Source organism: Phaethon lepturus, unplaced genomic scaffold, assembly GCF_000687285.1.
Source record: "Phaethon lepturus isolate BGI_N335 unplaced genomic scaffold, ASM68728v1 scaffold11032, whole genome shotgun sequence".
Taxonomy (NCBI): Eukaryota; Metazoa; Chordata; class Aves; order Phaethontiformes; family Phaethontidae; genus Phaethon; species Phaethon lepturus.
Window position 1 is genome coordinate 1 of NW_010522640.1, and position 21,118 is coordinate 21,118.

The 21,118-nt window shown below is 36.3% G+C and overlaps 1 protein-coding gene across 1 annotated transcript in view; it reads right to left on the reverse strand.

Annotated features, from left to right (window-relative positions):
* Nucleotides 1-9: 9 nt before the first annotated feature.
* Nucleotides 10-21,118, reverse strand: part of GOLGA4 (golgin A4) — a gene marked incomplete at its 3' end in the record, with an annotated part of 38,831 nt that continues 17,722 nt past the window's right edge. The window contains exons 11-19 of the mRNA XM_010281873.1: nt 15,348-15,526; nt 14,129-14,260; nt 12,964-13,119; nt 7,787-12,081; nt 6,967-7,088; nt 5,791-5,921; nt 1,660-1,773; nt 1,475-1,521; nt 10-76 (exon numbers count right to left, since the gene is read on the reverse strand). Coding sequence (XP_010280175.1) covers nt 10-76; nt 1,475-1,521; nt 1,660-1,773; nt 5,791-5,921; nt 6,967-7,088; nt 7,787-12,081; nt 12,964-13,119; nt 14,129-14,260; nt 15,348-15,526 — 5,243 coding nt within the window. The remainder of the gene's footprint in view (nt 77-1,474; nt 1,522-1,659; nt 1,774-5,790; nt 5,922-6,966; nt 7,089-7,786; nt 12,082-12,963; nt 13,120-14,128; nt 14,261-15,347; nt 15,527-21,118) is intronic.

A 21,118-nucleotide genomic window follows, 5' to 3' on the forward strand; every position in this document is an offset into this window, starting at 1 on the left:
CACCACAACTCTGAGCTTGGCCATCCAGCCAGTTCTTTCTTGACCCAGCAAAAAGTACACCTGTCTAAGCCACAAGCTGCCAGTTTCTCCCAGAGAATGCTGTGGGAGATGCTGTCACAGGCCTTACTAAAGCCCACGCAGACCAGGTTGGTCAAGCAGGACCTGCCTTTCATGAACCCATGCTGGCTGGGCCTCATCCCTTGGTTGTCCTGCAGATGCCCGGTGAGCACTCTCAAGACGAACCGCTCCATGATCTTCCCTGGTACCAAGGTCAGGCTGACAGGCCTGTAGTTCCCGACATCCTCCTTCTGGTCTTTCTTGTAGATGGGTGTCACACTGGCAAGCCTCCAGTTGTCTGGGACCTCCCCTGTTAACCAGGACTGCTGATACATGATGAAGAGTGGCTTGTCAAGCTCCTCTGCCAGCTCCCCCAGTACTCTTGGGTGGATCCCATCAGGCCCCATAGACTTGTGGGTATCCAGGTGGCTTAACAGTTCCCTAACGGTTTCCTGCTGGATTATGGGGAGTTCATTGTGCTCTCCATCCCTCTCTTCCAGCTCAGGGGGCTGAAAACCCTGAGCATACCTGGTCTGGCTATTAAAAACTGAGGCAAAGAAGGCATTAAGTACCTCAGCCTTTTCCTCATCCTTGGTGACAATGTTCCCCCCAGAAGCTAAATGACTGCCTGTATTTAAAGCAGACTTCTATAACAAAGTAAGCAGTGAAACAATTAATGAGGTTCATACTTTTTATGTTTTAGGGTTTAAGCCGCTTCAAGAATCTTCCTCCAGATAATAAGATTATGTAAGATTATCATCAGTGGGTGGACAAGGGTTGATTAAAAATACAAAGCAGTCTGATAAAAATATTTCTGCTTTTCCTGTTACGAAAACAACACATGTCATGGAATAGTTAATAAAAGTAATATAAAGGGTGTTGTAAGCAATTGCAAGGCAGAGGGATGAACATTAGGACAGTGAGGTAATTTGTACTGTATGTTTGCAGTGTCAAATAAATATATTTAGTATCCCCATTGCTGCCTGTATTCCACCCTGCTGTCAAAATGAAAAATTTAAAAATAAGGTTAATATGAATTCTCATCAATGACTCAACATCTCATATACTTTTCCTCTTCTCAGTGTAATGATAACTAGTAATACTTTCATCAAGGAATTCCTCAAATTAAAATGTGGTCTCAGAAAGACGAAGCATGCACTCAGTTTTCTTTCAGTGAAGACCTCTCTGTCCACAGTTGACATATTCAAGGCACTATTTCAAAGCCCTTTGGAATTGGAATGTGTAAAAAAAAATAACAACAAAACCTCACACTAAAAATGACTCGATGTGATTTCTTTTCCTTCTAAAGGGCTTCCAGTAAAATCAGTATAAAAAATATATGTAGAGGGCAAAAAACCCCACTGTAATAATCACAACCCAACTGGACTTTTTAACATACAATTAAAAAAGGTAGTACCAAATACTGCAGATTTTAAAAAGGTTCGCTTTTGAAGACGTTAACATCTGAAACAATATAAACTGTATAGGAAAGTGGAGGCCAGATATATAAATAAAATCCAATTAAGACCAAACTATAGAATTTTATGAGGACTAAGCATTTCACACCTAAATATATATACAGAAATGTTAGTGCCAGCTCACTTTTTCACTATTCCAACGTTCCTCTTCTGCCATCCTTTGTTTGTATTCCTTTTGTAAGTCCTCTAGCTGTGCCTGTAACTCATGAACTTTTGCCGTCATCTCTTCTTCACGAGCCTTCAAAACACAGGAAAAAAATTACTTACACAATTAATCATTTAACCACTCAAAACCTCAACTACAGTGGACAAAGCAATCAACAAAAGAGTTATACTCAAGTGTAAAGAATACGCTTGAGATTCAGTATAAAGGCTAGTTACACTACAGCACAACAGAAAAGAGCAAAAAACAAACATCAGAGCTCAACAAGATTTTGCAGGCCTGTGACAATTAAGATTACTGAGTTAGGATTACAGTTAGTTTTTTGAAAATTACAAAGAGCTTTCTACTAGGCACTAAAACAGCATTTGATATAATCCAGTGAGTGCATTACTGGAGAGATTGTGCTTGCTTATATGAACTTCATCAAAGGGACACATGATCATACAGAGTTACTTCCTATACTCTCAAATTGACAAGGACTTACATCCTTTCCTCACTCACTCTCACAAAGATGTTGCTAAAGCAGTTTTAAACCCATTTTCAGAAATGACAACTTCCCACTCACAAAGGTTTGGAAGGCACTGTGCAGTGTGGAGGAAAGAAGTGGTGGCAAGACTAGTAGGGAGGAAATGAACTTTCCCTCTATGTTTTATAATGGGGGAAGAGTACATTTATCGGAGAAAAATATGATGACCTGAATCCTAGCAAGTTAATTCGCCTATATGGTACTTTGCAAAAAGAAGTATTTTTAAAAATTCTGTCCCCTCTAGCCTTTTTGTGAGATAACATGTTAGGAAGCTTATAAAACAGCACTCCAATTCAAAGTGCATGTCTCCACTGCTGAACTAAACTAAAACTCTAATTTCACTCACACTAACCACTCAGGGCAGTGAGCTGCCCTCTCTGCTATGCAGTAGTACTTCAGATCAAGTTAGTACAATTAATCAACTGTTACCAAGAACAGAACTGCTGATCAAAATTTTGTTCCATTCAAAAATCTCAGGAGTACAAATTATAGTGATACAGAATATTCACTGGAAAAGTTCAGTGCAGAATTAGAAAGCTGGTCCAGGCTTAACAGGTTTAGGGTATGCCATAAGTAAAAAAGAGATTTTCACATAGGGCTACTTTTTAATGTGTTCCCTCGCACCCTGCTTAAGAATAAAACATCCTCCCCATGTAGCACCTCGGCCCAAAAACCACCACCAAAAAGAAATAAAGCAACTCCCCTGCCCCAAAAAAGCTAGTGAATGGGAAGTCACAGTACCCAACCAAGTTGTATGGCCTAGAAGTTTTAAGAATATCCATCTTCAGTAAAAACCTTGGTCAAATATCTTGGCCTTCAAACAGTCTTATTTTTTTATTCATTCACATGCTTCTCCTATGCCGTCAAAAATACATCAACAATTAACTTTTTCTAAGATTTTTTTTTTTAATATATATATAGGCGGTTATACTCCTCTAGTTAAAAACCCTCAATACCTAGCATTTCAGTTGCTTCTATTTTCCCTTGTTTAGAATTTTGGGTTCTTTGGGGAGCGTGATGGCTGTTGGTTAAGGCTTTTTCATTATTTTTTCTTTTTACATCAAGAAGCTGAAATCTTACAATTTCTAGAGTATTGTTCACTGAAATAAATCAGAATTGCATGCACATCATTCTTAGTCAAAGGTAGTTGAAGCACAGAAAATAAATTGAACCCAAAATGATGAATGACGCTTCTGTAAAAGGGACTTGACTGTGAGCCATTATTTTTATAAACTCCTGAATAGAGATTATAGTTTAAAATACAAAATAATTAGAGATCACGTGGGGTTCCAACATGCTATAGAATCTGTATTTACAGTAAGAACTTGTTGTTCTATACAGTAGCTGATATACTCCGAAGATAAACTGCATGCTATTTGGATTTAGTTACAGTTATAGACTAAAACTTCAATAAAGTTGTAATTTCCCAGATCTTAACCACAAGGCCTATCCTGTATTCACATGGGAAGCATTATGACAAACAAAAGAGTAAACATCTGAAATTAGATATTTTATTTTTATCTCTCAGAAAGGCTTAAGATAAGCTAGCTGGAGCACAACATTCCATTTTTCTTTAATTATATACTTTAGTTAAAGAAAAAAAACCTTAGGCCTCAAATTACAGGCTATGTTGATTTACAAGTCCTTTCATTAGGGAGACTTTAATGAAATATTACGTGATAAACGTTTTTACGAAGATAAGCAAACACTAGATAAAGCAAGAGAAGTACCAAGGGAGCACTTCACAAATAAATCATATTAAGTTTAACAGACTGAATGATTCCTGCTCGTCTTTAAGTATATATACTCAAATTCATTCTTGCAGTTGGCATTATTTTTGTTTCATCTTCTTACCATTTATGACAAACCTCTCTGCATAAATGTCTTGATGGGAAATTTCTCAAACCTATCACAAGCCAAGTCAGGTATAAGTGGGGTAATAACTGGCAACTTTAGGCTAAATTGAGAAAAGCTATACATCTGCTGATGCATATGTTCCTATTTCTATCAATCTCAATGAATATGACACACACTCAATTTAACATAAATATTTCTTAACTTTTGAGATGCTTGCAATACTTTTTTAGGAAAAAAGGTAACAAATTCTCTAAATTTCCCCCCCTTCCAAAATAATAGAAACAAACACACATATACCACTACCTAAAAAATGAAACATGCACTCTGAAATTTAAAATGTCAAACTACAGCTTGTGGCAGTTCCAGGCAACTGTCTTTGCCATCATTAATGAGATGCAAAAAATAACTGTTCATGTCTTCCAATTGCACAGAAGTCAAATCAGCCTAAACCTTAAAATCACACACCAAGTACAGCATGCATGTTTCTGACATACGTACAGACTGATTGCATCAGAAAACAGAGGAATCACATCTGCATGACTTCAAATCACAGACCTATTTGGGCCTGTAAAGTAAGGAACTGAATGGCAACACACTGCGCATTCAGGTAAGAGAAATATAAATCCTCTGGAAATGCAGAATTTAGACCTATGGTACAAAAAAAAAATCTCAACTATTTTATATCATGCAATTTTTCTAAATTAGGAAACAAAAGAAAAGGACTCTAAATTTAAGACCGTACCATCTCCATCCAACTTACTTGAAGTCCAAAAATCAGAGTGGAACACAACCACCTGCCTACAAAATTGACATTTTTAGTATAAAACACTCAGTCATGCTCACTACATAGCTCTTAGTGCTAGTAACTGAGCATAAGCAAACAGTTCACTTACTTTTATTACTACTAGCTTTATTCAAGGAACATTCTTTTTTATTAAATTATTTGTACAAACAGGACTAAGATTAGCAATATTAAAGCCCGCATCCCAGTATGACGTACAGCCTAGCACTGAAAACCATTCAATCTTTTGTTGCCATACATGTCGGGCTGGGACAATATACTTGGCTAAAACAGGAGACATCCTTGGATGGTAAAGTATATTTAGACTGAAGTTGGCTGCTAACTTCTGGTTGAAATGTTACTGGAGCAAAACTGTGTCTATCTGCAAATATCATGCAGACAAACTGTTCACTTACAAGTAAAAACAAAAGCTTTACTAGCAGAAATACCATACAAACAGACTGCACCCTGCACAGAACGGAACTTTACTTTGAGGGCTATGGTGCCAGTCTGGACAGAGCATCAGAGAAAGCAGCTAGGAGTGAGGCTGACTCATAGACACTGTATTTAAATCCTTAAAAGAAACAACTGACAAACACCACCACAACTCTAGTAAAGCCTAAATTTAGCTCACTCGCTTTCCTAATTTCAATCTGGAACACGAACTGCTAAAGGACACAAGGACCTAACCATACAGTTTTTACGGAATGATTACAGCTGGGGCTTAATTTTTGGTGTTCTTTCATGTTCATAAAACACAGAAACAAACATTTTAATTGCAAGCTAGGCCACCGCACATATCAAGTGTAATTCAAGCAGTAAGATCTTTAATAGTAATAGTTATAGTTATTCTGTCTAGTTGTGCAATGACAAAAGGGGAAGAGTTATTTTGAAATATATGTAGTCGTATCACTTTTCAGAAAGGTACCTCAAGGATTTCTTCATATTTTTTCACAGTTCTTTTTAGATCATCATCTTTTTCCGCAATTTTTTTATGCAACTGTGTTGTCTCTATGTGATGATTTTCTATCAATTCAGTTTCTACCTCCTGGGCTTTACCTATAAAAAGAAGTCAGGCAATATAAAAAAGAAGCATATTTCTTCTGTAAAATTATGTCACAACAGTATTAAAAAAAAAGCTTAAAGACAACTGCGGAAGGCATCTATAACAAAAACTTGTGAAGAAAATTCATTTTTCACACTGTCAGTCATAATTATGTCACTTGATCTTAATATGTATGAAGTTTGTTTTCTGCAGTTTGGTATCTGGAGCAATTTTTTCAACCTGACGCTGGCACTCTTCTCTAAAAGTTAAGATCACAACCAATATTTATCAACTAGTTCTATCTCCTACTCTATCTAATGAAGCAATTGAAATGTCTGCAAATCTTCAGAAATTCCTCACTTGTAGGGGTACTTCCAGTAACTGTGGAGTCAAGAGATGCTTTCTGCTCACTTCTCCAACCTCAAACTTACACTCTAGTGGCAAAAGACGGACAGAGAATAGAAGCTGAAATATGGTGTACTCTAGTTATAACCACATGGTATAGCAATTAGACATCACATCCAGTTGTTACCTGTTCGTCAAAGTCTGCAAGATGCATCTAAGAAAATGCAATTCTGATTCCCAGATGGATCTAAGTTTCTCTAAAAGGCACCCTTCAGTGCCATATATTCAATAATGGAGTGTTAAAGGTTTGTATTGCTGAAGCCTAAGTAACATTACAATGAAAATTTACCAACGTGCTTTCACCTCTAAAACTATATTCTCCTTTTTGTAATCTTGTAGATATGATAAAAAGATAGTACCTATGGCTATCTAAGGTAACTCTTGCCATGACAGATGCAAACAGAGTGCTAGATCAAAGATCCATCCTGCAGGGTAAGGAAGAACAGCTATATATGCTTTTTCCTAATTGTGCTACAATTAATATTTGTATGTTATTTCCTGAGCAAGAGAAGTTCCTTCCCTGAGTTCTCTAGCCAGTCATAAAACACATGTTGTCTTTACCAGAGTCCCAGGTAAAACCCCTTCCCCAAAACATCTGAAGATTTGGTTTTCTGGCTATTTTATTGATTACAGTTATATTAGTATTTCACTTACTGATCGTTTCTTTTACTGCTGTTTCCAGTTCTCTTTCTTTTTGAGCCAGCTGAGTATTGAACTCTCTCATTAACTGCTTTAAGGTTGAGTTGTGCTTTAACTCAATGTCTTCTTGCTCACACCTGTACAAAAATGTCAGAAAATAGAGTGAGGAAATAAAATGTCTAAAGGGAGCAAGAGAACAGTTTAGCAAGGTAGGAGATCTGGGAATTTCTCCAAAACTATTTTAGAATGGGATGGTTTTGAATTATATGAATTCTGTGGGATTCAGGGAGGCTTTTTGTTCCTCTCCCATTGAATTCGCTTGGAAGGTGTAGGTGTTTCATTTAAAAAAAACAACCCAGAATTGAACCCTTCCAAAAGATACAGAGTTTTTTCTGAGGAAGATGAAGAACTGAAAGTAAAGTATGTGCAGAATTTTTAGGGACTTCTTTGCTTGAGAAACTATTTAGAGTGCTGAGCAGAATATCACATTTTTGTGCAATACATATGAGCAATTCTGGGTATCATTTGAAAATAGAATTGTATTTTATGTTCTGGCAATGCTGAAAATTACCATCTCTAAAACAATTAAAAAGTGGTATTAATTTGCCAAATGACAAACCACTTTTTAAACCAATGACTCAAATGGTGTTCATGAACTGCTGGTTTCAAGTTGCTCTTTTCTTGCTGTTTCTCTAAGTCTGTTTAGAAAAATCACGGGAAAATACCAGTCATTACTTCATTGTTACAAACTGAGCTTTAAAAAAGTCTTCTTGAGGTCTTAGTAGTTCAAGATAAAGCAAAGAAATGGTAACAAGACGAGGAAGAAAGAATTTACCTGATTTTCTGCTCCATTTCTTCTAAGGACTCCTTCTTTACTATGTCAAGCTCCTGCTGATGTTCTTTTCGCAGAGTACGTAAGTCTTTTTGAAGATTATTCACTTCTTTGCGTAGTTTCTGCTTCTCCCTTTCAGTCTCTTCCAGTTTAGTCTGCAAGTCCTTCTGCTGGTTTTGCATCTCGCCCAGCAACTTCTGCAGCTCCAAACCAGATTTAGCCTTTTCTTCAGCATTTTCCTCAAAATCTTTCAGACTGTTATTTCTTTCATCCAACTGTTGCTGTAAACTTTTTAGCTTTTCTTCATATCTCAAACTCATATCTTCCATCTCAATCTTACACGCTTCATTTTCCTTCTCTAGATTATTTTCCAACTCTTTTATCTTCTGTTCTAAAGATTGACTGACTGCCTCCTTCTCCTGCAATTTCTTCTGGAAATCTCCAATTACATTCTCCATATGAAGATGTTTTTGTTCTTTAGCTTTTAATTCTTCCCTACTGCTTGCTAAATCGCCACCACAACGAGCATGCTCATCTGCTAACAATGAGTATTTTTTGGTTTGCTCCTCAAGTTCTTTCCTGAGGCTTTTAGTCCTACTCTGCTCCTCCTGATGGCTCTTCTCAACACATTCTAATTTTTTAAGGAGTTCTGCCTGTTTGTTTTGCAGTTCCAGGCAACAGTCATTACTCTCCTGTTGTTCCTTTTCACACTTGTGCAACAATTCATCTTTTTCCATTAAGTCCTTCTGTAACACATGCATTTTCTCTTCGTACGTCTGCTGGACACTCTCAAGCATTTTATTTTTTTCTTGTTCTACAGCAGCTTTTACACTCTCTACTTTTTGCAGCATTTCTTTCTCTAATTCTGTAGAATCTCTTGTTGACTTAATTTTTTCTTCTAAGGACTCAATTTTGGCCTCTCTCTCCTGCACTTTTTGTTCCAAGTCTCTTAACTGATTTTCTCTATCTTGCTTAAATTGCTGTTCCTTTTCTTCCATCTGAGACAACAGTTGCTTTTTAATAGAACCTATTTTTTGCTCTGCCTTCTTTTTCAGTTCTGCCAGCTTAGTGCTGTTCTCTGCATTCAGTCTCTCTTCTAATTCTTTCAGTTCTTCCTCTTTGCTTTTAAGTAACGCTGATTTCATTTGATCAAATTCCCTCTCCTTTGCTACAAATTCAGCTTTTAGTGAACCTATTTGCTTCTCAAGATTAAGGACTTTATCTTCAGTCTCCTTAAATCTATTGTCCTTTTCAAAAGCCACCTTCTCTGCCTGCTCGAGCTGCCGAGCTATCTCTTTTTGCTCTGTGTCTTTTTGTTCACTGTATTTTTTAAGTTCCTCCATCAAGGAATCATTTTCTGAAGTTTTCTGAGCAATGCATTCTTCTAGTTTAGCAATTCTTGCTGCTTGGTTTTTTAACTTAGCAGTTAACTCACTTTCTTCCTTTTCCTTCCCATTCTGCTGTTGTTCCAATTCACTTTTTAAACTATCCAGATTCTTGCTTTGTTTAGCCAGTTGCTCCTTCAGTTTATTTAGCTCTTCATCTTTTTTATTAGCTTCAGTATTGCTTAATTCAAGTTTGCCCTGCAAATCTTTAATAGTATCATGATTTTGTGTAAACCTGGTTTGTGCTTTTGTCTTCCACTCTGACAGCTTGGCTGCGCAATGATCTACCTGCTCAAGAGCTGATGCTTTTTCTTGACTCAGCGTCTCAACTCTGGATGATAACTCCTGTATCTCATTTAACAACTGCAACCGATCCTCTTGATGTTGCTTGCTTAATAGAGACATGGCTGCTTCCTTCTCCGTTAAACTTATCATGCTTTCAAGTCTAACATTAAGGTCATTAATTGTTTTGTTGAGAGCAGAGATCTCAGCTTCTTTTTCCTGGAGTTCCTCCCTCATTGAGGTGACAGCATTGATATTTTCAGATAAGTCTTTCCTCAGCTGCGTTATGCAAGTTTCTTTTTCTGATGCTGCTTGCTGCTGATGCCCTCCTTCTTTTTGCAATTGTTCCTTTTCTGTTACAAGTCCTTCAATGTCAGATCTCATGGACATAATTAAATTGTCCTTCTCTTGCAGCTGTTGCATTGACTTTTGCAAAGAAGTACTCGCAGCAGAATGATGCTCTGTTATTTCTCTAAGTTGAGCTTCTAGTTCAGGAATCTTACTAATTTTAATTAATACTGCTTCTTTAACTTTTGCAGTTCGGCGTTCGCAATCTGCAATTTTGCATGTTACTACACCAATTTTTTCACTACATTTTCCAATTAATTCATTGCTTCTTGTTTGCAATAAAGCTTCAGCATTCTTCCAATAAGCATCTAACTGTGCTGCAAGTTCTCCTGACTGCCTCTTAAACTCAGTTTCTTTTAGCTGAATTGCCTCTATTTTTTTCTCATAATTTTCATGATCTTTATACTGAGAAGATTGCAGAGTTTGGAGTTTCTCCTCAAGTGTTTTCAGCATATCAGCCAGCTCGGTAATTTTTGCTTTATCCTTTTCTTCAACTGCTTTCTGTTCACTGAGCTGTTCCTGAAGTCCTGACTGCTCTTTCAGGGACTGATTAAGATCACCTTCCAATTTTTTCAACTGTGTTTTCAGGTCACTTTCCTTATCTGACAAAGCATTCACCTTAGCCACTGACTGCCTTAGTTGTTCTTGCAATTCCTTCAGGGACTCCTCCCTTTTCACCTGTTCTTCCTTCAGTTGGGTTATTTCTGTTCTGGAGCCTTCCTTCTCAGCACTGAAGGTGGCAAGTTTCTGTTTCAGGTCTCCAACTTCCTGCTCTTTCTCTTGCAGCTCCATTTCATGTTTTTGCTGGAGCTCTTCAACCTGCTGATTGAGTTTCTTTGCCCAACTCTGGGTGATTTCTTCCAACTCCCTCCTATGAGCCTCAGCAAGGCTCTCTAGTTGCTCTTTCTGATTAGATTCCAGTTTTGACACAGCATCATTGATTCCGGCTGAGCTGGCATGTGCCATTTCCAATATTTTAGCGTTGAATTCGCTCTCTTTCTGACTGAACTCCAACTGCTTGTTTTCAAGCTCTTTTTTTAATTTGGCTTCCTGCTCAACAAGTTTCTTTTTGAAAGTTTCCTGCATATCTTTTGATTTCTGTTTAATTTTCTCCATTTTGTTCTCCTGACGTTTCAGTTTACTTTCATATTCTCCCTGTAAAGCACCAATTTTCTCCTCTGTGGCTAAGAGTTTCTGTTTAAGTTCTTCCACTTGCTCGTTCTGTAACTTTTTCATGTTTTCAATTTCATTTTCCTTCTCACTTAGACTTTTCTTTGTCTCATCAGCCTCTCTTTGAAGATCCTTCAGTTGACATTCATGTTGGTGTGTTAGAGAGGTTACTTTTTGTGTATTTTCATTTGTTTGCTCTTGCAAATGCTGCTTCAGGTCATGTACCTGAGAGATGTGTGCCTCTAACTCATTCTTGACATCATTCAGCTGGGATTTAGTTATTTCTAGCTGTTCGCTAAGTTGTAACTTTTCACCTTCAAGATCTGTCAGCTTTTGCTGCAGCTTTGCTAATTCCTCTTCATAGGTCTTTGCTTGCTCATTAGAAGTACTCCAGTGAGACTCTGAAAGATCCTCTAGCTTTGCAGACACTTGGACAAGTTCAGCTTCAGATCTTTCTGCATATTCCTTTAGTTTCTGTTCATGTGCTTTTAGTTCCTCCAGATGCCTGTCTTTCTCCTCCAATGATTGCTTGAGTTGGTTGAGTTCCTCTTTGAGTACCTTCTCAACACCTTGAACAGACATTTCGTGCTCTTTTAACATCATTTCAACCTCTTCTTTGTGCCGTTTCCTCTCTTCTTCCAACTTGCCTTCCAATTCTTGCTTTGCTTCACACACTTTACTATTCAATTCTGAGAGCTCTTGTTCTAAATCATGACGTATTTTTAGTGCTTCCGATAGCTCAGAAGACAGTGCTTCTAACTCCGTTTGTTTCACGTCAAGTTTTTCTAATGTTTTTTCATTCATCTCTTCTATGTGTGCACGGAAAACTGTTTCTTTCTCTTTCAAAATTGTATCTATCTCTTGTTCTTGTTTCTCTTTCATTTTTTCTATTTCAGTTACTTGTTGTTGCTTTAAGATTTGAAGTTTTTCTGTCCAAAGCTTTTCCTGCTGCTGTTTCATGTTCTCCAATTCTTTCTTGTGTTTTTCAACTATATCATTGATTTCCTTATTGTGCTGCTTTTTTTCAGACTCCATCAGAGTACTCAATTCCTCTGATTGCCTTCTGTCATCTTGCGAATGTTTTGCAAGAGAGCTTTCCAGTTCAAGAATCCTCTGTGAGAGAACAGAGTTTTAAGAGAATATGAGCACTCAAAAGGTAACAAGTTGATTAAATTTTAAAAAAATTCACCAGGTTCACATAACTGCAAGTCACTTTTTCCATTCTTTTTAATGAATATCAACTTTTTATATATGCCTTTCATTCATGCAGTTTGTTCTCAATTTTGCTTCCATTATGGTGATTTAGTTACTTAATAAAAATTTTTCTATTTCACTGTAGTGAAAATAGATACAATAAAAACTCATAAAGAATTTAACTAATTCAAATAACATAATTCACATGATATTTGTAAGATATATGTTCACTTTTTCTTTTTAAGCTAAAGTACCAATACATAGGATTAAAGTTTTTTGGAGTCTACACCAGTATTATGAAGCTTTGTACATATCTATTTATTTATTTGACTTCCAACTCTCATGGAAATGTTGCTGTAAAGTTAAAACACTTCTTACAGGCAAAACTTCCAAAGGAATATTTAGGAGTGGTGGTATAATGTACAGACTTGCATTAGCAGATAATACAATCTTACCCATTACATAAAGCAAAGGACACTAAAAATCTAAGCAATTTTTTTACTTACTCTGGTATCCTTATAACTGTACAGTAGCAGTATCCAGAAGTTAAACAGTTTAAAGTTTAACTCTTCTGTATAACATACATAAAAACTATTATAGATGGATACAAATTCATATCCCACGTCATGATATAAAGTGAGTGTATTTCTATATTTTGCCATCTAATTTTGTAAAAAACTAGGGGCTGCAGCATACCATGGCAATACATTAAATTTCTGTCACTACAAGAAGCATTATGAGATTAAGACAACCCAATCATGAATTCTTGTAAACATTTACCCTTTTGGAATCTTTACTCACAGTTCTAAAAGTCTCTACTTCTTGATGCATCTTCTGAACTTTCTTGTCACATTCTGACTGTATTGCTTTCTTCTGCAGCTCTAATTCTTCTAACGCAAGGGATTCTTGCTGCTCTTGTTCTTGAAGGGTTTTTAAACACTCACTCTGATTTTTTTCCTATATCAAAAATTATGATTAAAACAATAAACTATAAATATAGTATCACACCTTCAAAAACAGTATAATAGGATATTTACAAACCAGTTAATAGGAGTCATACACTAATCACCTGTATTTCCTCCACTCACACACACAGTTTGTATTTCATCTGTGAAAACAAAATTGTTATAAATCACTTCCATTTTCTCTTCTTGGGATCTATTTGTCTTCTACTTCTCTTGGTATTAAAAACATAATGCAATCCAGCCTTTCATTTTGGTTTACCACGGTTAATTGAGAGTAACACCTCAGAGGAATAAAGGTCTGTCCTCACTTCATTCCACTGCTAATGTATTTTTAAGCTTCTATTCCTTGTAATTAAAAAATGACCTGAGAAACAGGTAGAACAGTATAGCCAGGAAGGGACTGCCAAAAGTCCCTCAGTTCCAGTCACCAACCATCATGGAGGAGCACAAAACAGAATCTACTATCGGTTAGGTAAAATTACACGATGATCTAAAGTGGATTACAGTTTATGAAGAAGAGCAAAGAATCCCAATGATTCCTCCCAGCCTGACCTAGAAGAAAATTCTTTTCTGAGGTCAAACATTATGAATAGTTAACTGCTCACATAACACAACCAGACATAATCATACCAACACTTTTCAAATAACAGCCTCATTCTTTGTATCTCTTTTACTCTAGTTGCTGTGGCTAATCGCCAATGACCCAGAGGAAGAAATTAAAGAAAAACAGGTCTAACAGAGAGTTGTCAAAAAAAAAAAAAAAAGTCCTTCCCACAAAATGCAGCTGTTAGTGAGCAGTGATTAATTATCATTATTCAGTCTGGATCACTGCAGCTGCTTTCCTTTCATGTTGCTGAAGTCTCTGAGCTCTTTGACTTTTGGAGGACACTCATATCTTTGAGCGCAGAAAGACTCTCACTGTGGAACAGGGTCAGATTAAGACTTCTAGTCCTGCCTCACACTTAGAGAAATGTCTTTCTACACATTTTAGGGATACTTACAAGAGCTGCCTTCATCTTCTCCTGGAATGCTTTTTCTTGGGCCTGTAATCTCTCATTTAGCTCGTGATCTTTGGTAGCCATTTCTTTTTTATGGAATTTTTCTAGCTCAGCAACACGCTCCTCTGAAGACTTCTGTGAATAAAAGTCAGAAAAAACTAATTTCAAAATATTTAATAACAAACTACTTTGTATTATTTCTTAATAAGAAAAGCAGTGCAACGAGAGAGGAAACCAGAATCATCTTTTTGCTCCCTTTGAATAAGTAACAATCAGTTGGAGTGCTTAATATTAAGTCCTGACAGTTGTTATTTTCAAGCTTGAAGTTACCCATCTTCCTTCTTGAGTCTTTCACAGTTCTACTAAAAGAAACACCAAATTTTCTAAAGACTCTTCTACCAAGGTGAACTTAGTGTTTTCAGTTTCAGTTCACATGTGATAATAAATTGGAAAAGGAAATTCTGTCTGTAGCTTTCCCTGTATTCTTGTTATTTCATGAGCCAGAAAGTCAAGCGGTGATGATCTATGTAGACAGCTATCTACAACCCACATACATACTTTACTTAAGAATAATGTAATGCAAGTAAATTGTCCCCCTAAAGCATCACTGCACTCTCTTAGAAAAATTAGTAACGTAACAGATGTCAACACAAGAACTGCAAGTTAAAGGTGTCCAAATTTACAGCTTTGCAGGGCATGTGAAGTACTCCTGCAATTCATACCTGAATATGCCAGATGAAGCAAATTTTAGCAATTCTTAACTAGCTAACAGTTTGGCAAGAAGTTCTTAAAGGTTTAGGCATACTGGGCTAGGATAATCATTAAAAGTACTTAGTATTAAAACCCAAAAGCCTGGTGAAGATGTGTGAGCTGATGGCCATTAACTACTTCTTCTTGACTCCATTTAAAGTCTCAAGTGTACTTGCAGTAAATAATTTTATTAAATACTGTGAAACAAAGAGTAATACTGTTCATTTTTACATGCCTCTAACATACCGATTTTAAAATGTTAGAGCAAAAAAAATAAAAAATCTATATGGGGAGTTTTCTAATTTGCCTTAAGTAAGTCTTTAATCCCAGAAATTAATTTTTATAGAATTTACTAAACAGCAAAAAAATTATAACAAAGTTCTGATATACTAACATATTTTACAACTATAGTTTAATTGTAATTAATTATTAGGTTAAAAACCAATAATACAGGGTGAGTTTCAGCTTTTACCTTCATAATCTCAACCACCTCTTGTTTCACTCTGGTTAACTCCCGTTGAAGATTTACCCTCTCTTCCTCACTTGCCTTTTCTACTGCTTTGATTTTTTCATCCATTTCTGCTTGCAATTTTTTCCGGGCTTCCTCTGTCTTTTGGGCAATACTCAGAGCCCTCTCAAGCTCTTCAAAAGCTGCAAATAAAAAAACAGTATATGACAGATGAGAAATATCTGTTTCCCTCGATAGAAGACCAGAGTTCTCAGTAACTGTAAATTACTTAAGAATAATGGAAGAATGAACTTAGGAATCCATCAAGAATTCACATGGGTTTATTATCTAGAAAGGAAAGAGAACTGACAAATAGCTGTGAATGTCTTCCAATACAGTAGTTTCTGTTTCTTCCCCTAAGATCACTATAAAATATATAAACCACATAAATAAACTATGGCTCCTCTTCTGGCTGTATGTGCTGGATAACTTTGAAGAAGAGGAAAAAAGCTGCATGAAGAAAAGGCAATTCACAAGTTGTTCTTCCACTAAAACAAGCAAATGGAAGCATAAACCAAGAATGACTGCTATACAAGCCACTTTTTACTGCATCGTGAAAGAGTTCTTCCTAAATAGATCACTGAAGTATAATACGAGGCAGTGTTATTTACCTAAGAGTTATTCCTTTCAGACTGTACAACCTAGACGATCTTCTCTTTAAACTGTGGTTTTGGTGGAGTCCCTACAGATGGCTTTTACTAGTTTCATTATTTTACTATTTAGCGTAAACTACTATCAATGTAATTCAGAGATGCTGGTAAAATGTTTGTGTGTTATGAAGACTGTCCCGTGCTTCTAAAGTTCACAAATAAAATGTACCAAAAAAATATTAAGATTTGCTCCCAGAAAACTTGAATATCTTTAAGATGTTTCAAAAGAATACTCAAGCTGCAGTGAAGAAATCTATTTGCATTTGCATAAGATGCACAAGTTTGCTGAAACACATTTTAATTTACAACTCTGAAGCAATAATTCCACAGCTTCCTCCCATGGTAAGAGAAAGTATTCTAACATACTTTATTCACTTCATAGGTGATAATTTAGATATAAAAAGAAAGCAAATAAAGTCCTATGTTGTGAGCTTCTGGGTTTTTTTATTATTATTCAATACCAGTATTCAAGTTCTTCACTGAAGCTGACGGCAGAATCTATACAGAATTACACAAGACTAGAATTTGATCACTGTTAGGGAAATCTCTTTTCCTGAATAGATCATGAATGCTGCATATCAAAGGAAAATTCAGTCTCCGAACAGTCTACTATATGGTTAATTTTTTACATAAAAGAACTTTGGCAAAACACCTCTGTGAAATTCAAAACCACAGTGCCAGTATCAAGACTGTAATTTATCAGAGCACAAAAGCCCTGAAAGTATATTATTCCACTATACCCTGGACTATTTGAATACTATTCTGGCAGCAGACAAAACAAAGTAATTTTTAAAGTTTCTTCCACTTAGTTCTATCCCAAAAAGAGAATTGTAATAGGCACATCTCTAGTTCCTTTGATTCATCATAACATAGTAGGCATTCACAGCAATTCTTGTAATCCTTGTTTTTTTGAAACTATCTTTAATAACATTCAGGCATGAATTTGAGAAGTGAATCATAAGTTCCATTCCACATCTTCTGGTAACATTAAAAACTGAAGCTTTTAACAACAATCTACACTTTGGAGGCAATGCTGCGAATATGTTTTCAACTAAATTAATTCCCTTAAATTGCATTCACCCAAGCTCTGACCTTTTTCCAGAATTTTCTTCCGTTTCCTGAGGTAGCCCTTCTCTGACTACTCACAGCAACAATCATGTGTTAGGGCAAAACAGGGTTGCTATTGACCCTGACAATACCAAAGCACATAATTGGATCCACTTTTTCACTCCCAATTCTACTTAAATAATAAGTACTAAAACTCATTACAAAAAATTAAGAGCATTAGAGATTATTTCAAATAGCAAAACAGTCTAAAACATAACGCAAGCATGCACAAGGCTTATAGCTCCTTATTTTCCAAGCACAGTTCTTCACAGTTCCCACCAAGGCATTTGCCACCTGGGACCCGCAGGAGTCAACTCTCCTCCCCTCACCCCTCCTGGGCACAACTCTGTTATGAACGCAGCCCGCGCAAATGCGTTTGGAGAACAGCACCGACTTCCATGATGCTCCTCTCAGCCCTAACAAAAGCACGCACAGCCAGCAAAATTGGCCAAGTCCTTCAGTATTACAGCATCATAAATGGCTTTAAAAAAAAAACAAACAAACCAAACAGCCCTACAAAACCTTTACAAAGTATAGCTTGAAAATAAAGCCTGCAAGTAAAAGATTAAGTTATTTCGCTTTTCTGTACACATGTTCCAGTTCTTGTTCTGAGCAACATATACTTTATTTTCATTTGAGAAACCTGTTACTTCTGACAAAGGAAAAGGAATGCATTTGCCATAGCCCACAAATCTGCCAAAGAGAAGATCCAAGTTCACACTAGGATTGACTACTGATATGTAACAGCTGAGCAACATGCAGTACGACAGCCTGCATCACTGTAATTGCAAGCAGGATGCTAATACAAAAGCTAGACAAAAGCTGATGAATAAAACATCAAGGGGGTACAAAAGCACAAAGAAGCAACACTTCACAGAAACACACTTAGCTCTCTAAAAGTTAAATTGTATGCATCTCAGGCACTTTCAGCACTTAAGCAAAACAGAACATTTTTATTCAAGTAGTTAATTCTAGTGTAGCACAACACAACCGAGTTTCAAACCAGCAGAGGGCTAAACTATCATCAAGTAGACAGAATATGTCTGAATTATTATTTTTAATCTATGGGAGATTTTAATTGTACTGTGGATAAAAGGCTGTAATAAAAGTCAGTGTTTTTATCCAAATACATGTATTCTGAATGCAAAGAGTAAAGACACTGCTTGTGCTCTTCCCCAACCAGCAAAGCTACTGTTGAGGGAAAATCTTTTAACCAAGGTACTGGTTAAGTGAAGTCTTGCAAAGGCATAGTGGCAAATCAGAAACAGTAACAAAGTCTCAGGTGGGTCTTGCAAAATCCCACTCCTGTGACCAAGCCAGACAAACGAGAAACCCTCCTGTGCAGTATATAAATTACACAAAAAGATTCTGAGCAGAGTTTAAGAAGTGCAAGATAGCAAAACTCATTTTTATAAAACCCGTGCTAGAAAATTGACTACTTTACATACACTACTCCAAAGTACCAGTCTCAGACCCCTTTGCCTTGCCTCTGCCACCCAGGGTAACACCGGTCCCTACTGCAAAGACTTCTTGCTTGCTCTCCCGGCGCTGCAGATGTGTTCTCTTCAGCTATAGTGCCATCTGCTGCTGCAAATTGTGAAGCAAACACTGAACAGGATGGCAAAGGAAGGAATTTACATGTTTTCTCACTGAATGAAGGCTGAGAGCAGGCATCTTGTCAAAAGACTGAAGAACAAAGGTTAAATTAATTTCCTACAGATTATTTGTGCATCTAGGCAGGGTTTATAAATGCAGAATCCAAGCTTTTTGTTTCTCTGTAGAAAGGTGCAAAGCATAAGTTAATTAAGCTTGCAAAAGAAATGTCACCTACAAGGAACGGAAAAGTAAAGCAAAATGAATTTGCTTTCCAAAGTTTTTTTTTGTTTACTGTAGAGAATATAAATAAGCCAATAATCTGCATCCTGAGAAGCCAGAAAGGACTTCTGCCAAGTGTTCTCAGAAGAAACAAACTTCAGTTTCCCAGTAAATTTACAAATACTATAAATAGCTTTGTTGAAGTAGAACGTAAATAATCTATGTACAGTGCAAAGCATTAAAAAAAATCAGTTGCAATTACTTCAAGTAAAAGTGCCTGAGAAGCACAGAATTTGCTTTTTAGAGCCCAGTTCAAGCACCCAATGTGTGATGTAAGAAAAAAACAAGAGCCCTTACCCCAGTCCTGTTCATACAAGGCTTGGGAAAGGCACCATGATTCACTTATTGGCATGTGTGGATGCACAAAAACAAGATGCTCCGTGAGATTTCAACATAATGTACCTCTAACTACAAAAAAAAATGAACTTCAACTGGGCAAACTAAGTTACAGTTTACACTACATGTACAAAATAAGCATACATATCTTTTCACTTTTTCAGTACACAAAAATGCATGAACATTATATCAAATACTGGAGCATTTCACTAAAGTCACTGAATTACAAAGAAAAAAGCCAGACACATAACCCTAGGCAAGTTAAAAACATGAAGTGGAAAAACATACCACTCTTTAGCACTACGAAAGTAAATGCCAAGTATAAGTGTATTATGCTTTATTTTGCCATAACATAAATGAAATCAACATTTCTACAAACACAATATTCCATGAAGTCAATTCTTCACTAAATCATGACATAGAAAAAAAGTCTAGATTTTAAAATCATCTCACATTAAACTCTCCAAGAAACAGAACTTTAAACATGTTGACCTCAAATACATGAAACTGCCAAATTCTTAAAACTGGCACAAATAAAAAGGTTGTGACCTGGAAGTAATTTCAGGCTCTTCCAATATTGATGGCGGTTTTCTCAAATGCCTGAACAACTTATTTCAACTGTATTGAGCTACACTTCCATTGTACATCATAAATTTTTTGGAATGCATAAAGCCAAAGAAGTAATAGGAAAACCTAATAAAGGCCACCTTACAATTTTGCCTATCTTAGAAGTAGTATTAACTAATTTTCCAAGGGTTCCAACATTTATTTATGCATGCATAACACAGTACAAAAATAAATGCACTCAAAGGTAAAGTGAATGCTTATGCACCAGAAAAGTTACCGAGTAATACTCTAAAATGTTATTTAAAAGAGCACATATTTAAAACACAAACCTCCCCATAGAAAAGTGCAGTGTACTCAACACATTATTCATAAGTGAAACTACTTCTCACTACAATAGTTAAGTTTTCCAGGTATCCAGACCATCATCTCTAACACATTTTCAGCTTCTGGCTCAGCAAACATAAGGAAATTACTGTATTAACCAAAGCGTGTAGATATTAGTTCAAAATTAAAGGTTTCCACTGCTTCAAAAAAAATGCTGTGTTTCAAAGAACTATGACAATAATGTTCTATCTACAGAAGCGTTAAAATAGTCTTCAGCTTTTTTTTAAATCATGAAGAAAAGCTTCCTAGTTTCCAAGAACTGAACAAAATGCATCTTTAACAGGATTGACTTACTTCTGAAATATGAATTTCCAGAGCTAAAAAGACACATGAAACCTGAAAGGGTAGGAGAGGAGGGCACCTAATCAAAATATTTGTTACTTTCACAAGGTGGATGTTCAAGCTGCTTTTCTGTATTACAGCAGAATGATCTACCCAAACCAACCTTTAAAATTGGAAGTTCTGATCTAAGTCTATGTAGATTTAAAATAATCCCCTATGAACTGTATTGTTTGAACTTCTCATGACTTTTCAGAGAAAGAACATATGCATAATGTTTTATGCAAACTAACCACATCTGAGCTTCTGGCAAAAGAATAAACTCCATCAGATGCTTATGAGCGCAAACTAAATTGTCCTGAAAGAATTTTCATAGATCTAGTGCAAAACAATTTCACTGTTTAAAAAACAAAGGTGGGGTGGATTGACCTTTTAACTTAGTTTCAAGCAAAAGGAGAACTGCAAGCACACATAATTAATGTTACCTAATTTCCATCAAAAGCAAACTAGAGTGTACTAATTACACAACCGCTAGGT